Below are 19416 nucleotides of genomic sequence, written 5' to 3'. Positions count from 1 at the left end.
CGATTTCCGTGTCAAAATTGCATCAATAATTTTTTTCACTTTTATTGTATCTCTAAGAGAGAATCCTTTCTGTTCATATGTGCAGTTTGAACAGCTGTATATGATGTCAAATGCAAACATTTAAGGGATGTTCTAGCATATGAAGTTTAACCCTCATTTCCATCTCAATGATAGATGCAAGAATTCCAACCAGGTTGATTTTATGAACCAATTAAATTATTTGTATTCAGAGCAACATTAAAAATCCCCATGACAAAGTGTACTTGAACAAAAATACCCTGCTTGTGACACATCCTTTACAAATAACATGTTTTCATTTTTCACATGTTGCATCTCATTTATTTTATTCAGGCACACAGTTAAATCTACAAGATAAGGTAAGCTTCCAATACCTTTGAAATAATAAATCATTTCTTACAGATGTTTTCACCCACTACAAGGCTGCTGCTCATTAATCACACATTATCAGTATCTATCACTGCCCAGTGCTAAACAGGAAAGGCACCTCATTTTGAGTTTTGACTTTTATTCACTGGTTAGTCCCTGACCCTTATACTACCACATGCTTATTACAAATATGGAAAACCCTACTGCATGGCAGAGCTTAGTACAAGGAGTGTTATACAAGTAGAGGCATATTTTCTTCCAGAACTGAAGGAAACAAAGTCAAGCTGCTCTTCAAATTGGCAACGCAAATGCAATCACATTGTCTTCAAAGCTCTTTTCCAACATGTAAGTAAAATGTAACTATGTAAGCAAACTCTTTCTGGTCTAGATCTTTTTCATATCTGAAATGTTGAAATAAATACATATTAGGCACTATGCAAGATATGCTTCATTTTTGATAAATTATTAAAATTTCATTTCAGAAAACAGTACGTAGGATATAATACATCTTTAACAGCATAATCCAATGGGGGAAAATTTAAAGAAACTGGTAGAAAGTGAGTAAGAAATTATCTGATAAAAAATTTCAACTTCCTTGTGATCATTGAGAAATTGCTGGATTCATGCCAATAATGCAACGTAAAATTTGCATTATTTAATTTGCTATTTTGGTTGTTACATATCTTTTTCAAAATACTGGAATAGAAATTAAATTTGGGGAAGCAGCACAAATGGCAAGTGGTTAGGAATGAAGGTTTCCATGGGTCCAAGAAACAGCCTGAATGTTTGCCAGCTAGAACATAGTCGAGCTTCTCCAGAGCACTTTTACAGTACTGAGCACTTTTATAGCCCTTTTGGTGCTAAGTTTCACCATTCCATACGATAGTACAGAAGAATGAAGTCAGCCAGGAGGCCAAGAGCCAGTGCCCAAGTCTCACTCTCAGCAAAGCACCACACCACACTGCTTCCCTCCAGTGATCTACTGTTGTGCATGACATATTTTTGTTAATAACCGAGTGAAAAATTAAAGGCAATGAACTTGGCTTCCATTTAAAAACAACTACCATCTCCTGCCACAGCTGCAATTCACTCAACTCTCCTTTAACTAAACATTTTGTTTGCATATTCTATAGCTTTCTGAATGAACACTGAACGCCACACTTGTATCTATGATTATTCACTCTGCAAGGCTGATTAAACACATTCCATTCTTGCAAGCATGGCAGGTCTACAGAAGTGACTGAGCTACAATGTGTATTTTCTATGCTTCAACACAATAAAGGGCACATTCAGCACATGCAAAGGCCCGTATTTGCATTTGAAATAAAGGAACCAACTTGCCAATGTAGTGGGTGTATTAAGACTCTTATGTCCCTATGATTTAAGAAGTGCTAAGATTTCAAAACTTTCTTTACTTAATGTTATTGGGCTTTCCAGAAAAAGCTGTGCACAAAGAAGGCATGGATTGTAACTATTAGGGGTGATTTCTTTAGATTCTATCTACCGGTGGAAGGAAATCGTTTTTTTTAATGCAAATTAACTCCAAGCTTTATTATCAAGCAGCTACTACAGCAACAAAACAGGCAGGGACTTTATCTCAGTGACTAGTAAAGACACCAAAACCAAGTACCTTACACTTCCTGCACAGAATACTCACTGTGTCTGTCGCTCCCAACTCTACAAATTTCTTTCTGCTAGGGAACAGCTAAGAACACAGACTCTGAGTGTAAGGAGACAAACTGGCAATTTAAATTTCCATAATCTGGGATGCTTCAGGATTTTTAGTAGTCTTGAACTGAAGCCAACCACACTAACCCCTGGCATAGCATGCCATGTCCCAAGCTCCTGTGCTGAAGCTGCACAGGAGGCTGCAGGAACCGGACTCAGCTATCGCCTCGGGCTCCAGCTTGGAAGAGCTCTGCCAGCCTGCTGGGGCACTCCCCAGCTTTGCATGGAACGCTTGGGGGATAAGCCACCTCACCCCAGGAGAGGATGAAATAATTAAAACTGCTTAAAATCTATTCAAAATAGGCACCACAATACTTCACGTTTTGGACTTTCCTCATTTCCTTAGCCACCAAGAACATTTCTTCTACAGGACAGCTGCAAAATATCAAACTCAGGAGCCACAAGCAACATAAAAATGGGAACAGCTACTATATAGTCTTCCAAGTATGTAAAATCTTCTTGGAAGCTTTATTTTTTTAAAAAAAAATTTTTGAAGCAACCCTTATCTAACTTTCTAAAGGTTATGAAATCTTCTCCCAGATAAAAATGTAGCCATCATTTTTCATCTACAAAAGATTTGTAATGGGCTATAATAGTAGCATCAAGCATGCCTTTCCCAGCCGACAGAAAAGCAATCACATCTAAGTCACCTGTACGTTGAAAAAATGAACTGTGGTATTTTCAATGTCTAACTACGAAACAATATACTAACTATAAAATTAGAATAACTGTTTCTTCTAGAAGATATGTTCTGTTCTCATCTAAAAAAACCCAATGCATTAGAGAAAAAGCTATAAATATTGTGCTATTGAGACATGATATTTGATAATGGTTAACGATGTCGTCTCAATTTAAAGAACAAGCAGGTACGGAAATTTCATTATCTACTAAACTGTTAGAATCTATTTTAAAATACACATCACACTCAAATAAACAACCATCTATTACCATCAGTCAGAACAATGAATTATTTCTAACAAAAAAATCCTAAGAAATCTGCAGTGAGTTATACCATTTTCCATTACATCAGTGAAACAAAGGCAAAGAAAACTTGACAATTCTTAGAAACGTAGTAATACACCACAAGTTGCTACTTGGTAAGTGACTAGTAATTTCAACACAATGGCATCATTAACATCAAAGATGAACTGGCTGAAACCTGTTGATCTTTAAATTCTCATTAATCATTTTTTTTTCTGAAATGAAACTAATCACCAAAGATCATTAGAGGGAATATTGAATCATCATACTAGCTGTTGAACGCATTTTCACTTTCTCTAACAGTTCATGTTCAGATTACTATGTTTTTAGCACAAATGAATGAACAATAGCCAAAGGATTTTCTGTGAAAGAAAACTCAAGGACAACGTTTGGAAAATATTTTCCTTTGTTAGACAAACATGTAATTTGTATTAGCATTATCTGAACACTCTGAATACTTAGTATGCTTATTTCAGTCTTTTAAACTCGTAAACGTTGTTTTATAAAGACAATTTACAGTAAATTTAGCATTAAGCATTAATACACTGAAAGCAGTAACAGTACAAACAGTGAATCTTGATTATGGTATATACCCCACACCTTGTGACATGATCAAGAAAGTGCCAAATTTTGGACATGGTTGGATGCTATAAAATGCGCACAGAAGACTATATGTGACTATGCACAAGGAACATCAAATTTTATCTCAAGCTTGTAGTACACAACAGTATGCCACACAAAACCCAGAGAAATATTTGCATACCTAATAACCTTTCTTTTAAGAGACTTGCCATGTGGTAAGTACTATAATATTTATATGCTCTACCCTAAATATAAACACAGTAATCATTAACATATGTATTTACACAGCATCTTTTAATTTCAGAGTAAAAACAACTATATGACTGGCATCTCTGAGAACTATAGATTAGAATAGCAAAGAACAATTTCAAGTATCATGGCCACAACAAGTGGTTCAAAAGCTTGGATAACCTCTATCCACTCAAAACTCGAGACACAGCAGCAAAAATATTTACATAGCTTAGTTAAAGATTATTTACTATAGTGAAGATGTAAAATTTTCTTCTCAGATATTTGTTGCCTTTAAGAACTACCATCCCACTAAAACTAAAGAGGTCTGGAGGCAGGGGATGTGCCTTCCCATGATGGTAGAAACTATCATACTGGATAAGAAAATTACAAATACTACTGGAATAGGAAAGCTTTTCAATTAACGCATTGAGCCTGAAAGAAGGACTGAAGGATTCCCTCAATCACAGACTGCAGGACAAGGAGAATACAGGTCTCAGAAGGCCCTTGGACTGTGAATCCCACCCAGACAAACAGAATCACTAGTGAGGGTGCCCCAAGTTACATGAAGGACCAAAACTGCCCTCAAGCACACCCAGGTATAGAATTTTCCCTTGAAATGAGGTAACTGCCCTTCATTATACCAAACTGTTCCTAGATCAACAAGGCCTGACTACCAAGCAATGACGAAAAGGGAAGCAGATGACTGAGAAGCACAAGACAACCACTGGCTCAGACCGAAGGCTTGAGCCCTGCCCATGCCCAGCTTCCTAGGGACCACTCTCCCAAAGCAGAGAAGTGGCAGAGCAAGAAGGTTTTCTAAAGCAATCTCTAAAAGTCCTTCAACAAGTTCTACAAATCCACTGCACAAATCCAGGTTTTGTCTTAACTTGTTAATTCAATTCACCAAGCAGATACACCCTTTGCTGAGTGGGCAGTGAAAGGAATATGAATTCAGAAACATTGTATTTATGAGATATAAATGTGTATAGGAACACTGCTTAAAACTTTATTAACACAAAAAAGTGCTCACCACCTTCTCACCAATAATTGGCACTAAACAAGTGAGATTTTGATACACTTCCTACTTCTGTATGATCTTTAAAAACAAAAATTTAAACGAAAGCAGCCTGGGTTTTTAACCAGCCTTTTTTTCCTGCGAGACGAAAACCAGGATGAAGGTAAGTAAGGAATTTCTAAACCTATTGTGTAAATTTTATAGTGTGTCAGTCATGCTATAGTATTGGGTAAACAGTGTTTCAAAAAGTGTCTGATTGCATTAAATGCGTATTGGACTACATGCACTCTCCTTACAAGGACAGAGAGCTCAACTAAAGTAAATGGATATGTACCTACTTACGAGCTGTATTTTAGATGATTGTTCATTCTATGCCTGAATATTAACGTGGAAGTAAAAAGATGGCAGCATAATTAATACTTGTACATCCAAAAGATAAAAGTGACTGACTCACGGACCGAGCTTTCGGAAACAACAGGTAAATAAGCAAAGATCTTTTCTTTAGCTGTAAAGCACTGAAGTGTGTAACATCAGAATATGAAAATACAATATCTAACATCACCATTTAGTTCAGTATTTTCTTTTCTTAGGTACTTCTCAAACATCAAAATGCTTAAAAATAAATGCTTGAATAAGCTCCCAAAAAGCGTTAAATAATGTTAGATGAATTAATCTGCTAAGATAGTAAAAAAATTAACTACTCTTAAAACAATAGGAATCAAATTGATTTTGTCATTATGTTGCGATGAGCATTTCTTCAGGGAAACTGTCCAGCATCTTGGAAAGAGATAGAAGAGTGTTTTGTAAAACATGTGCAGTAGAGATTGTTATGCTAAGTAGTTTTTTGGTAGGAAAGATAAGTAAATATGAGCATGAAAATCCGTGTAATTTGCAAGTGAATAACTTAAGGATGCCCAAGGGCAGATTATTAGTATTTTTTGAAAGTGTCCTAAGACTATTAATAATAAATAAGCTGTTTTATGCATCTGAGCCCTAAAAGCTTTCAGCTGCCTACTGCTTCTCATGTGTATTAGGAATGTTCCACCAATATCCAGAGCAGTAGTGAGGAGTACGGAACTAGAAGAACAGCTTACTACAAATGCCAATAGTAGAAAAAGATGTGTCAAGCATAAACATTCTTGGATGTGTACACATTGTTGGTCTCCAGGAAAGATGCTGCACTGGGAATAAAAGCAAGTTCAAACATCTGCTATAAGCGTGGAAGAACAGGTTCTTTCACAGAGTTCTTTTTCTAATCTACCTATACTCCTTTTGGGTTTTGATAATGAAACCTTTTTAGATTAAAGAGTAGCAGAAGATGAGAGTAACATGAATATTGAGGACTAATGAGTTTTGTATTAGAACCAATTTATAGTGTGATTTGTTTATAATGCTCTTCACATGAGACATGAAAAAATTAAGAAATGTGGTGTTATAAGAGTGGATTCATTCTCCAAGCTGTGAGTCACGAGCAAAGGCTCTCCAGGAGGTAGACTATAAGGAAGTCCTATACTTGACTGCGAAAAGTTATGCAGACCTTCTTCCTTGGGACTTCATTTCATTGCAGTTCAGTGTGCAGTTTTGATCCTGTTCTGCACTAAAGTGCAAACGCATCTATCACTGGCCTTCTCACGGATCTTTATTTTTAAAAAAATCTTTTAAAATTTAATTTAAAAATTATTCAGGTTACTGTAAGTCAATTGTGAAATATTTTGAATTGGCTTTGTCCAAGTCCTGCCACTGTTCTTTGTCACTGTTGCTCATCAAACGGTTCAAAGTACTGTCTGACTTCATGACTCATCTTGATGACTTCATTCTCATTATATCTAATACCAAAGTCTCACAGCTCTTTGCAGCTAACTGGATTTGAATATTTTGCTTTGTCACAATAAAATGTAATTTCAGGTGTCTTCCCTGTCTCTGCAGCCTGTATTATCTTTTGCTGCATGAGGATACTGATACCTCAAAGGCCACTGTTGTCACCATTTAAAATCCTGGGTGAAAAGCACCACCTTTGCAAGATTCTGAGACAGTGACAACCCTTGTCTACAACCATTAATAAAACCAATCCAGAAACTAAGCTAGGCCCCCATTTATTTTGAGTATCTAGCTGTCCATGTTTCCAACATCATCATTCTTTCCTGCACTACCTCATATTATTTTTCTTTCCTGCTTGTGTTTTATCTGGTCTTTAGGCTTCATCTTCCTTGCAGCAAAAACTGTATCATCTATGAAGTGTCAAAATACTTACGAAATTATAAAATAATACAAACCAAAAGCAAAAGCACTCCAAAAATACAGCTGAAGATCCTAAGAGCCTAAGGCTGCACAGTGCTCGTACCACAGTTCCATCTTTAACCAAGACGCATTATATTTACATGACTTGTTACATTACCGCTGAGACAAACAGGGCTTCGCAAAGAGGCCTAAAAGCATAATTTTAAGGAACATCTTACATGCCAAGAAACAGAAAACAATTCTGAAAAACAACCAACAGTAAATCCTGGATATGTTTTCAAGTGACTCTGCCTCTAAACTTTTCCCTCTGGAGGTGCTAAGTGAAATAGCAAGTGAAGAGAAAAAGAAAACTCAGAAATACAAGGTGAAACAAAGCCAGAGAAGCAAACAAATAAAAGTCTGTTCACAACCTGAAATGAGAACTATTTTGAATATGACATATTTCCTCCATAAATGTCTGTGCTGGCCATGGGCCTATGGGCCCCATATGCAGGTTTCATGTCCTCCAAATTTAGTTTATGAATCAGGAGTACGATGCACAATTTTTCCTATAGCACAAGCAAAATGAACATCTGTTCACTTTTTGCCACGTAGGTTTATATCTGTGTGGGTGGGTGTGAACAGAGCTCTTGATGTGTAATATTCTTCCCATCTGCACACCAGGTGGCACTGCATAGTTAATCAGAAGATAATAACAGGCATGAGGAGATTACTTACTTTTTGGGGAAGAGACAGTAAATCAATCTCAGAGGGTGTTTTTTTAACAAAAAAACAAGGTACATCAATGCTTGGACTTCTGGGTTTTTTTGGTGTGTAATTTCATTCCAATCAATGGAATCATCTGATTATATTATTGTTTGAATGCTATGTTAATTAACTACGAATGACTGCAGTTATCACAAGGGTTCTTTCCACAAGGGATTTCATTTTTTTTCTTTTTTTTAAATGTACAGTTTTAACCCTTGAAGGAGGATATACTATTAAGGATACATCCAAGCAACAATCTGCTTCGATTTTCTCTGTATGCTCATCTAACCTACCATTTCACAGTATTTAATAGAACCTCTGAATACCCCAATACAATAAAACTGACGTCATAGCAACTCAACATCACAAGATGGAGGAAGCAACAGGAAAGCTTCATTATTACCTGCATTTGCCCTACAACAAGAAGTTATCTGGAAAGTAAGTTAGTGCTGCAAGTTTAAGCCTACAGACACTAAAGTTAGTGTCCAAGCAATTTCTGCGAATGCGGGCTTAAGATTCTTTCTTTAATATTTTACCAAATAAAACAATCTTTGAAGAATTTTTTTTATCTGATCTTTATATAAAGAGAATGTAAATGTTATATAACCCCCCTAATGTTATGATAAAATATTATAGAATAAGGATAGAGGTTTATGCAAAAGTCTGCAGAAAATACGTTTATAATGATAGCCTTTCTACACATTTGTCTGAATGTCACATGAAACGTCCTTAAATACTTTAAAATATTTGTCATTCACCTTCATTCAATTAAATATTTGTATAAAATAACTGGTTTGTATTTTGTCTTTCAAAAAGAATATACAATGCTTTGTGGCATCTTAAAAGACAGAACCACATAATCCTGTTTTCCAAAGAATGTATCTGAACCTCAAGGAGGATGAGTAATAAAAGCCTAGTATTTCTGCATTTTCTCTGATAGCCAAGGGAGACTCACACACATAGACATTTTAAAAAAAAAAAAAAAATCATAAGTATTCTACCCTGAAAATCAACCAAGAGACAGAGTAACATAAAGCGTTCAGACTACTCTCCATAAGATACCCTTTGCTGCCTTACTTTGCTGTCTCTGAGGACCGTGTGCTCTCTCCTCTAGCCCCTCACCCCATCATTGATTTCTCTTTTTGCTCTCAGCATGTCAATTCTCTATTGCCCCGAGTCTCTATAGTGTTTACAGAAGGCAGCAACTGATGCAAGACTTTTTTTTTTTTAAATAGCAAAATTTTCAAACTGATTTGTCAGCTCAATCACAAATTCTTCACCAACATTTCTTAGCCAAAAGCAGAGCTGATTCCAGGTAGAGTATGTTGAGTATAATCTATCAGAACTGGAAAGAATCTTTTTTTCTATGCATATTTTTAGATTTTGGTTTTAACACTTTGAAAGTTCAGTTGGGAGATTTAATTCCTATTCATTAACATTTGTGAATAAGAAAAAAACCCCAAAACATTTGTAACTGGAAGATAAATGGTATTTTAAAATGAAAATTTTAAGGACTCTAATTCTACAGCTCTAATTCTTAATCAGCATTTTTAATTGCCCATTGAACTAAGTCTGAAGTAGTTCAAAAATTGTACCAAACTAAATGACAATGAAAAGAGAACTACAAAATACAGTAGAGACTCCCAGAACGTATTTATCAGGTTGTTCCTCCCTTTGTTTAGCTGCTGCTTTCTAGTCCTGTGAAAAAAATTCTCATGTGTGCTATTGTCTATCATTACTTTTGATGTAAGAAACTGAGATTCATGGTCTACCCTTTAATGCTTGTATTAGCTGTAATCTGAAATCAGGGCTGCTGCAGAAAAACAGAAGAATGGTCTATCTCTTGGGTCCTTGTATGCAAAACACAAGATACATCTGCTGCCAGATGTTGCAAAATACACATCTTTGTAGAGAGGAAACTGAGAGGACATGAGAATAAATGATGGACGGAGAGCAGGCAATTCACATATTTATCGTTTAGAAATAAACAGTAGTACAGCACTAAGAACCAGTTGGATGAAACACAATTCAAATAAGGCGAAAAAACAGATTGAAGAAAATAATTACCAAAAGAAAAAAGTTAGCAGGCAACCCTGTGACTGAGATTCACCTACCATTTGGTCTGAGGTTCTGCTGTCAGAGGGCAATGTTGGCTTCCAGCACGCCATTGCCCAGATTGATCTCTATCACTACCGCTTACCCAGGTAACTATGAAAGATTTTCCTTGGACCTAGTCTTTGCCAGTCCAACGCAAGTCTTTGCAACCCCAAATTCCACATTACATTACATTCCACTCTACAACATTATACACACAGCCACAGCCTAATTGGGAAAGATGGTGTGACATAAAATAGTGTGGAGGTAAGGTGTGACTCAAATTCAGATCCCAGAAGTTGCCAGAAGTTGGTGACATACGTGGGCCATCTGTTCATTTTCAGGTCCTGCACAAGGTGTTTTTCTGAGCTTTAAACAGTGATTTAAATGCACCAGAACTACTGGCTGGAGAGAGTCTTTCACCTTAAGATAAATCATCATAGCCTCAATGCCTCAGTAAGCAGACTTGAAGCTAAGCATCTTTTTTTATTATTATTTATTTTAGAGTAAGGCTGTTAACCTGTATTCCTTTGCGAACTTCTTAGGAATTCTTTACCCTTCAGGTGTGAAACAGAGCAAACACACTGACCACAGTACACTTTTAATACCTTTCCAAACAGCTCTGACAAAAAGTCTCTGCTATTCGTTTTTCTTCAATATGGTCACTTGCTAGAAGTGATCAAACCTCAGCCTCCTACGCTTTACCTTTCACGGATCCAGTTGAGTACTTTCCCTACCTCACACAGGCATTCCCACAGAGCAAAAGATTTTTCCTGATGCATAACTGTGTGGAAAATAGCTTTCAAAGTTCTCTTTGCATGTCCTCCTGCCCTCATGTAGCTCGCTATTTACAAGTGCTCTTCCATTTCACAAATCACTCATGGACTTTTGTACAAACCTGACAGATAAATTCTCGAGTTACATCTCATTTGCAAGACTAAAGGTGTGCTCTTCAAAAATCACATTCCTATGAATAATTTCTCTTACAAGTGTACTCCCTCGTCCCATCAGGGACTTAATCTTCTTTTATGCGTCCATTCACACTTTCTATCTTCCACTAACAGGGAAAATTGAAAACTAGCATGTTTATTTTCCATCAAGGTACATATTCATTCAGAAGCAGATTACAACAACCTTTAAAAAAAACAACCCCAAACTATTTAATGTAAGTAGTTCTCTAATTATTTTGCTCCCACGATTCAGGGTAATGTTCAAATGTGACATTTCATTGAATATGTTTGTTCAGTAGGCAAAGAATGCAAAAAGAAATACAATACAGACTCATTATGGAAAAGCTGCTGTTGTTGAGAGTTTATAAATGCTCTATTGCACTACTATAGCTAACCCTAGAAATCTGTAACCCCTTGGTTTGTCTTCTGTCTTTCACCACCAGTACGGAAGGCCACATTACTGTCCAATGTCTTACACAGAACTGTAAGAGAGATGACAGGCAGACATAGGGGTATACAGAGGGACCAACTTCATCATGAATGCAAGGTAGCTTCAAATAACAAAACTTTGTAGGAACACATAATCCTTCATTAGCATATATACCCTCTGTTTCCTAATACACTCAGTGAACACATGGTTTACAGGAGAATTATGCTTCAGATACCTTCTCTTGTTTATTAAAATTCTGGCCGTGTCCCTTTACCCAGCATCTGTACAGCACAATGCTGTCTACATATATATTTCTAACCAAAACTATTTTTATTAGGATAACTTTATTAAGGTCAGAAAATAAACCCATATACAGAAAAAAAAAAACATTCCAACCCTATGTATAGTGCTCAGTGGTCATTTTTGCTAACCTTTAGCTGAACTGTTATTTTAAATTTCTGAGTCAGAAGTGCAAGGGAATCATGCTGATATTCCAAAAATGACTGATAATTTTTTCCTAAATGCTAGACTCTCAGAAAACATTGTTTATTTATGAATTAATCCCTCATTTGTGAGATTTCACAAAGCAGTTTGAAAAACGTAGATGAAAACAATAAAGAAGGTAAGTTGGACCATTGCCTTGTATACAATTACATCAAAATATGATACATCAGAATTCCTATACATGGAAGGTCTCTAACAATGTGAGAGTTTAGGATTATATAAATCACAATGCTCTGTATTATAATCACACAACAGAATAGACCTGCAAAGCTTATTATACTGCATAACCAGATGGTAAACAACAGTTGTCGCTGTACTAAGAATTACATCTCTGTAATCAATAATAGGAAGGAGGAACAGTTGGACAACTTGTTTCCTATTATGTTCACTTAGGCAACGTCTAGATCAATAAAGAGCATTAAGCCTCATACCAACTGTAGACGATGCCTGCTCAACATGCCTATCATATGGTAGCGATGGGTCCAGCTGTACTTCAAAATACTTGTAAATGGATAACAATTCTAATCTAACATTAAAAAGAAACAATGATTCAAATAGCAGGCAGGTGCAGGACTTCTTTAGCATATGAAAGAAGACAGACCTATGATGCCAGTTTTAGTATAAGTCAAAGTCAGCTTATTTTGTTAACCCATCCTATAATTACATTTCGCTACAGCCTATCTGAAGAATGCTACATGTTTTATATGGAGGAAAGAAAAAAAGCAACCAAGCATGGTATCACCAGCTTACATACAGACTCAGTAATTATGTCAGTACAGTAAGCTGTCTGCAAAAATTGAAAACTGAACTCATGTTATCACTCTAGGCCAATATGGCAATTAATTACAAGTAAGGTTTTAGTTCATCCATTTTTAAAGTATTTAAACAAACAATAAATCAACCCATTCAGCTACATTGTTCTCTTACTTAAAAATCTATCATATAAAAGTGAAAATTTTAACAAATAACTGTTTTAAGACTGCTAGCTTTAGCTTCCTGGTTTTTAAATTTTCTTTATATTCCATACTTTCATAATGCATCAAACTGAAGCTGTCTCACATCATGCTATTAATACAGGTACAAGTCCAGTTTATTCTTAGACAGTCATTCACACTGACAAAACACGGGAGAGTGAGCTCTTCTTACCTATCCCAATAAAGACCACTTCATAGCCATCTTTTTTCAAGGTATGGAGCATCATTCCATCCATTGCAAGGCCTTTACCAAAAATTATCTGGAAAAAAAATTAAAGATTACTTGCTTTTAATGTGACAATGTGAAAATAATTTCTATTGCATCCTGCATTCAGACTTCTTGCAGGATCTTCTAGTGAACAAACAAAGCAAATTAATTTCCCCCCCTCCCCAAGCCAGGCTTAAAAGGGCTAATAGGCTCTGATTTAAGCAAGTGGCCCAAACTAGATATGGGTAAAAAGTACCTTCAGATCATCTTCAGATGGGGGCCACCGCATGCTAGCTCAGTTTCTGCTGTAAGCTAAAAGAGTTAAAGCAAGCTAAACAAACAAAGCCTGTCTATGGAACACAATACTGAAGCAAAGCTGAAAATGGCAGTTTTCTACTGCAGGAAAATCGCCGTACTCAGTGCTGACTACAAAAGGTTGTACTCCCATGTGAAAATCAGAATGTGAGAAACATGATGTGGAAGCAAGAACCTGCTTGAGGCAATAGCACTAAACAGATCACCCAGCACACCAACCAAAAAACAAGCAGTTTAGGTTATTGCAGAAACGTTAGAGAAAGCATGAGCCTCTTATAGAGAAATAAAGAAGAGACATGACACTATCCTGTATTAACAAGGGTCCTGAACAGAAAACCAAGCAATGTTTTCCTGCAGAGTATCAGGCACTAGTGTCTACATTTAGCCTGTACCTGGCATGAAACTAACAGTCGCTCTGTCACTCAACAACGCCTCATCAGCCAGAGAGGGGAATCAGGAAAAGGAGAGCAGACCCATGGATTGAAGTGAAATTAGATTTAATGAAACTGCACTAATACTAACAAAGGTGTACAAAGCTGTGCTCAGCCAAACGAATATCTGGTCATCACAACTGACAGGAGAGCAGTCCTCAGGAGCAAGAAGAAGCCAGAGGAGCAACAGGAGGAACTGTGGGAAGAACCCCACAAGAGCTCCCGTCTTCTCAGCAAACCTTCCCACTTTGTAATGACCATGACATTATGGGATGGGCTACAGCTGTAGCTCACTCAGGTCAGCTGCCCTGGCTGGCTTGAACCTGCTGATGGCCTGCCCGGCATGGCTGGGCTGGGATTCTGTCCCAGTCAAGCCAGGACACACTGGGTAGGCCTCCAACTGTGCAGAATGCAATGCCAGTCCCAAAGGAAGGATGGCATTGCTTTGTGCTGCATTCTCAAAGCTCACAGCCTGAATTTTGCACCGAGATGACTAGCTAGAATACCTTTATGCCAAAAACCCACAGCACTTCTGTGGATTCAGAAAACCTGTCTGCAAAAGACTGGTCCAGAGATGGCAGTAAGTCTGAAGAACGTTCTGTGCCCTGCTTGCTCGGAATGAAGCAGACTGTTCTGCGTGGTAAACAAACAAAGTTTTCCAAAATTACGAATGAGATCAGTTTTGATTTAAACTTTCAATTGTTAATTCTAATTTAGACAAGCAACAATGCCCAGAGTGCAGTGATTGGTGTTCACTTATTGAAAGAAATAAGTCACAGTAATAAAATGCACTATAATCTATTCTTGTTTCATTTCAACTACTACACACTTCCAGAAGCAAATTATAGAGTAATGTGTTCCACCAGCAATCCTGCTTTGAGCAGCTACTGTACAGGTTGAGCGACTACAGTTGTAAGAGTGAGACAGGGAACAGTATTTGCTGCGTGTTCAGCAAACCAACTATAGCAGTCTCCTGTGTGGAGGTCATGCAATTGAAGATACACACACCTTTTGTTCATCTCTTCTAACCCCAAGGCTTTTCAGCGCATAAAGTGTGTGTGATTCCTCTTCTGATATTTTGCACTTCTTGACATGGATATGTGTGGTTTTATCTCCATACTTTAGACCCTCTGAACTTGATGTTTCCTCCCAGCTTTTGTTATATCACTTGTGTAGTCGCTTTACAAAATGCCATGCTCTGTTGTGTCAGCACTATACTTTGTGATCTTAAGTTTAGCCTTCATGTCACTGTATATCTTGTTTGGTTTTGAATCTGCCTATATTCCATTTAATATACTTTTCCAATTGGTGAAAAAAAAAAAAAAAGGCAGATGTAAAAAACATTGTACAATACTTAAAACACGAACTTTTTTGTCTTTAGAGATTTAGTATAAATTTTGTCAGAGGTGCAAAAGCCATGTACAGTTATAATCCTTTCAAGAATACACACTGCATCCTCATTGGCAACAAAATACATTCCATAAGTTTCATTACATTTTTTTTACCCTATTGTGTACATATGTTATGAAAACCTAATGAAGGAATTTAAATGGCAGTACTATTTTATGTGAGGATTCATAATACTCCTAGGGCCTAGCTATGTAATCCTTATTCAGCTGACTAATTCTTACTAATTTCAGTAGAATTACTTGAATAAACAGCACTACTGAGCATTTACACAATACAGCACCTTCCACCACAGATTTGAAATGCTTTAAGTAAATACCAGAAAATACTTCCAGCTTACAGAGGTATAAAGCCAAGGTACTTAGTTAACCAGCGTGCCAAAGGGTCAGTTGAAACCAACGGCAGAGCATGGAAGGAAATTTACATTGAGATTCCCTGCTGCACTTCACAGAGGACTTGCAGGTCAAGATGACATGGTGGCTCTATCATTCTTGTCATAACCGAGTTTTGCGGAGGGTTCCCAGGAGCCTATGCCCAGCAATTTTGTCTAAAACTGTCTCAGTGCTCTGTTTTTAGCCCCATCCCTAACTCAGCCTCCATGCTGTCAGTCTTTTCTAGGGTTGCAGAGGGATCTTTACAGTAGAAAAATAGACCTGTAGCATTTAAAGCCTTCTTTTACATCTTACCAGCATTTTTGTAAAACCTGGGCAGGATGAGGTTCAAACTCGGGTCTTGTGTCAACAGTTTACTGCTTTTAGAATATGAACCAACACAAAAGATTCCAAGAAGAATTTCTTGCTTCACTGAATATTTTAATATTATGTTAAAATATATTATCCCTCCTGGTACTCAAAAATTCGATTCAGTGATGCATTCTACACTTGTAACTCCTATTACAATGTACATCAGTTGTGAATACTATTTAAATCTTCAGCTCAAGCCCTAAATTAACAATAAAGCAATGTTCCCATTATCCATAAACAACACACATTTGTTTAACAGAATAATGTGTAACTGTTACTTTCCAAGAAGTTGAATGACTGTTATTGTTTATAATAGATGATCAAGTTCAATTTGATGCATTTTATTATAAAATTAACTTGGATGCAAGACTGTATGATAAACCATTAAGAAAAAACTCAGGGAGAGGGAACAAAAGGAGAAGTATCAAATATGAATGTTTTAAGTAGTGCCAAACTTGCATGGAAAAAACTCAATTAAAAAAAATCAAATCATTCCAATAGCTACATTGAACCCCTAAAGCAATTTAGGAATTTGTTTCTTACAGACAATTAATCACATGCAGGCATGCTAGATGAGAACTATTGATTGCCCTTTTCCAAACTAGTGGCATTCAGACAGGAGACAGACAAATGCTCTGAGCAAGAGGAAGCATCTTCCTGCCTCTGTCTAGCGTAGCTTTTAATCGTTCTTTACTAATGTGCATGACATTTTGCTGTTAATCTTTGCCAGAGTTCTTGCTCTTTTTTCTTTGAGCTATACATAGGCAGGAAATATTTTTCATTACCTTCACTCCAAGATCTTTCATAAGCTCAGCTTCAAAATTCACTACGTCATACGGCAATCGGAACTGGGGGATTTCAGATGTACTAAAATAAATAAAAATGTTTGTGATATACTTCCAGCTGTTGGGAAGAAAGGATTTTTTTATTTGTTAAAAATTCAATACTTATAACGCACCTTAGTTAATTTTGACATACACGAATGGAAATGTGCTGAAGCTTGAACACCAGCTTTTTTAAATTGGTAGAGTGACAAAACACCATTATTCAACCAATACTAAAGATACAGGCAAGGAAGGTAGTACCTTGAGGCCAATCCTGCCCACTCTTGTCGGCAACCATTTAACACATGTTAAGCTTGGGCCCAAAAGATCTTCAGCTCCATTCCTTTTGTTCACCAGAATATGTAACACTAAACAAACTTAAAAACATCCATTTAAGAAAAGATCTCATGGCTACTAAAAGCAAACTGATCTTCTAGCAACCATTCATTAAGCTATCCAATAAGAAAGAATCAACTTTCCCATACGCTTTTTTAAAAAGTGCTGCACATGCTATTTTGTGCAACGGTATTCAAAACTGTACCTCCTCCGTAAATTTCTTTAATCTTTCAGGATGGACAAAGTCAGTAATTTTCTATCAGCTCTTGGCCTCAAGCCTGCTTTTTGACTTAATGTTTATTAGCTGGCCTTTTTTTCTCCTGGGGAAGATTAGGAATGACATCTTCAAGTTTCCAAAATCACAGATCTCCTGTATGGGAAAACTGCAGTGCCAGCATAGAATCTCACTTTATATCTACTGGTACAGCTCTTTATCTCCAATGAAATGACATCAACTTAGGCTAGTTTAAAATCTCTGCCATAAAACACATTACAGGTAAACACAGTGAAGTTCTATTTTAGATATTTTTTCCAACGAAGATAAATAAACCTGAATATGCAGAAAAGTTAAAGTCCCTCCCCAGACATTCCTAATTTTCAAACAGTCTAATCTGTTTTCAAGTTAATGGACCTATAATTTCCATAACAAAGCACTGGCACAAGAGATTCACTGTGGCTTTATTTTACATATTGTTAGTGACCACACTATCTTTAACATCTACCTTTGACAGGCCAGAATGGTTTTATTTATTTTAAGTTACATCAACTTTAATTATATTGATAAGAACTGGTGTTCCTCCTTATCATTTTTAATGCTGCCCTTTTTTCACCTTTCCTGGCCAGTGTGCAATGAAAAGTGTTCTAAATATCAGATATAATGAACATGTCATGACAACACAACGTTCATAGGTCATGCTAAGTAAAAAGGTGTCCGAGGCAGAAACTAATATATCAATATGATTCTGCAACAGAGATTCAATAAAGAAATTTAATTAAAAAAAAAAAAGGGAAGTTCCATTTTCCCAGTCATCTATACATTTGTTGACAGCCTGTCATTTCCATGACATAATCCCGGAACAGCACTGGCTGCATTATGTCACTGTCAGAATTTGTAAACAATCATGGCTCTTATTAACATTTACTTACAGTTTTGTGCTGCGGAGCATGCCCACATATATGGAAACACACACAGTTCTGTGGGGACATACGCATGCACATTTACCATGAAATTAAGCATTTTATGGAAGTCAACCAGTACATCAATAATTCTGATAGAGTTTCTTTCAGTAGCAGATGACAATCTCTGACTCTACAATGGAGAGACAGAGGGGTAGAAGGAAACGGGGCAGAGGTGCAGGAAGGATGCAGTGGATGGGAGCAGTGTCCCACAAATTATCCTCTTCCTCAAATCTGAGCCAAGTTAGAGGTGCTCGGACAGGTGCTTGGTGTTTCTCAGTGATCCGAAATTATTTTTGCTCAAGGGACACCCTTCTGGCCTAGTGAGAGAAATATTTTGGTGTGTTTTAATCTAGTGGCATAGCTAGAAGCATGACCAGTGAATCTTGTTCATGGTCTCTAAGCAAGAGTGGGATCTGCTCATGCCTATTCTACTATAAAGCATAAATTTTACGCAACTGGTGAAATGTAGGAAAACTTGCCTGTGAATGTAAAAAATTCAGATATGTTCAGACAACCACAGACTTATGCCATGTTAAATACCACACCACAGGAACTGCAATCACTAGACACCTTTCTATTGTCGCAATATTATTAATCAGCTATGACATGACATGTATGTGAAGGAGCATCGTAGTTAAAAACAGTTTAAAAAAGGCAGAGCAAACTAAAAAAAGGGCACAAGCACTGCCCTTCCAAACAGCTGATTCCAAATACAAAATTCATTTGGTCTTGAAAGCCATTTGCAATAGTTTATGAAGCCTTGAAAACACACCCATCAATAACCTAAACTTGTTAAGCGATGTACTGCAAAGACTTACAAATGCAATAATGGATGATTGCTGCCACAGGCCAGCCTCCCTTCTGCTCCAAGATTAAAATAAGGACGAAAGGAATTGATGCCCTTAAACCAGATGTGAAACTACAATGAATGGAAGTAAAATTTGATCTTGATTGCTGTGTGTTCTTTAAGACTCAAAAGAAAGAAATGTTTTAAAATGCACCACTTGACCATTAAGGGTACTAACAGAAGAGGCAAAACTTAGTGTAAGGCTTTTTGCAGTAGAACAAACAGACTAAGCTTTATTTTAAATTCAACTTAAAATAATGAAGAA

At 36.8% G+C, this 19416-nt stretch overlaps 1 protein-coding gene across 1 annotated transcript in view; it reads right to left on the bottom strand.

Annotated features, from left to right (window-relative positions):
- The window catches only part of DPYD (dihydropyrimidine dehydrogenase), a 344208-nt gene that overhangs the window by 221766 nt on the left and 103026 nt on the right, over positions 1–19416 (bottom strand). Inside the window, exons 7-8 of the mRNA XM_086463055.1 lie at positions 16751–16832; positions 13034–13121 (exon numbers count right to left, since the gene is read on the bottom strand). Coding sequence (XP_086319181.1) covers positions 13034–13121; positions 16751–16832 — 170 coding nt within the window. The remainder of the gene's footprint in view (positions 1–13033; positions 13122–16750; positions 16833–19416) is intronic.

The sequence above is a fragment of the Leptosomus discolor genome, chromosome 3, assembly GCF_034619465.1.
Source record: "Leptosomus discolor isolate bLepDis1 chromosome 3, bLepDis1.hap2, whole genome shotgun sequence".
Lineage (NCBI taxonomy): Eukaryota > Metazoa > Chordata > Aves > Leptosomiformes > Leptosomidae > Leptosomus > Leptosomus discolor.
This window is presented reverse-complemented; position numbering and strand designations above follow the sequence as displayed.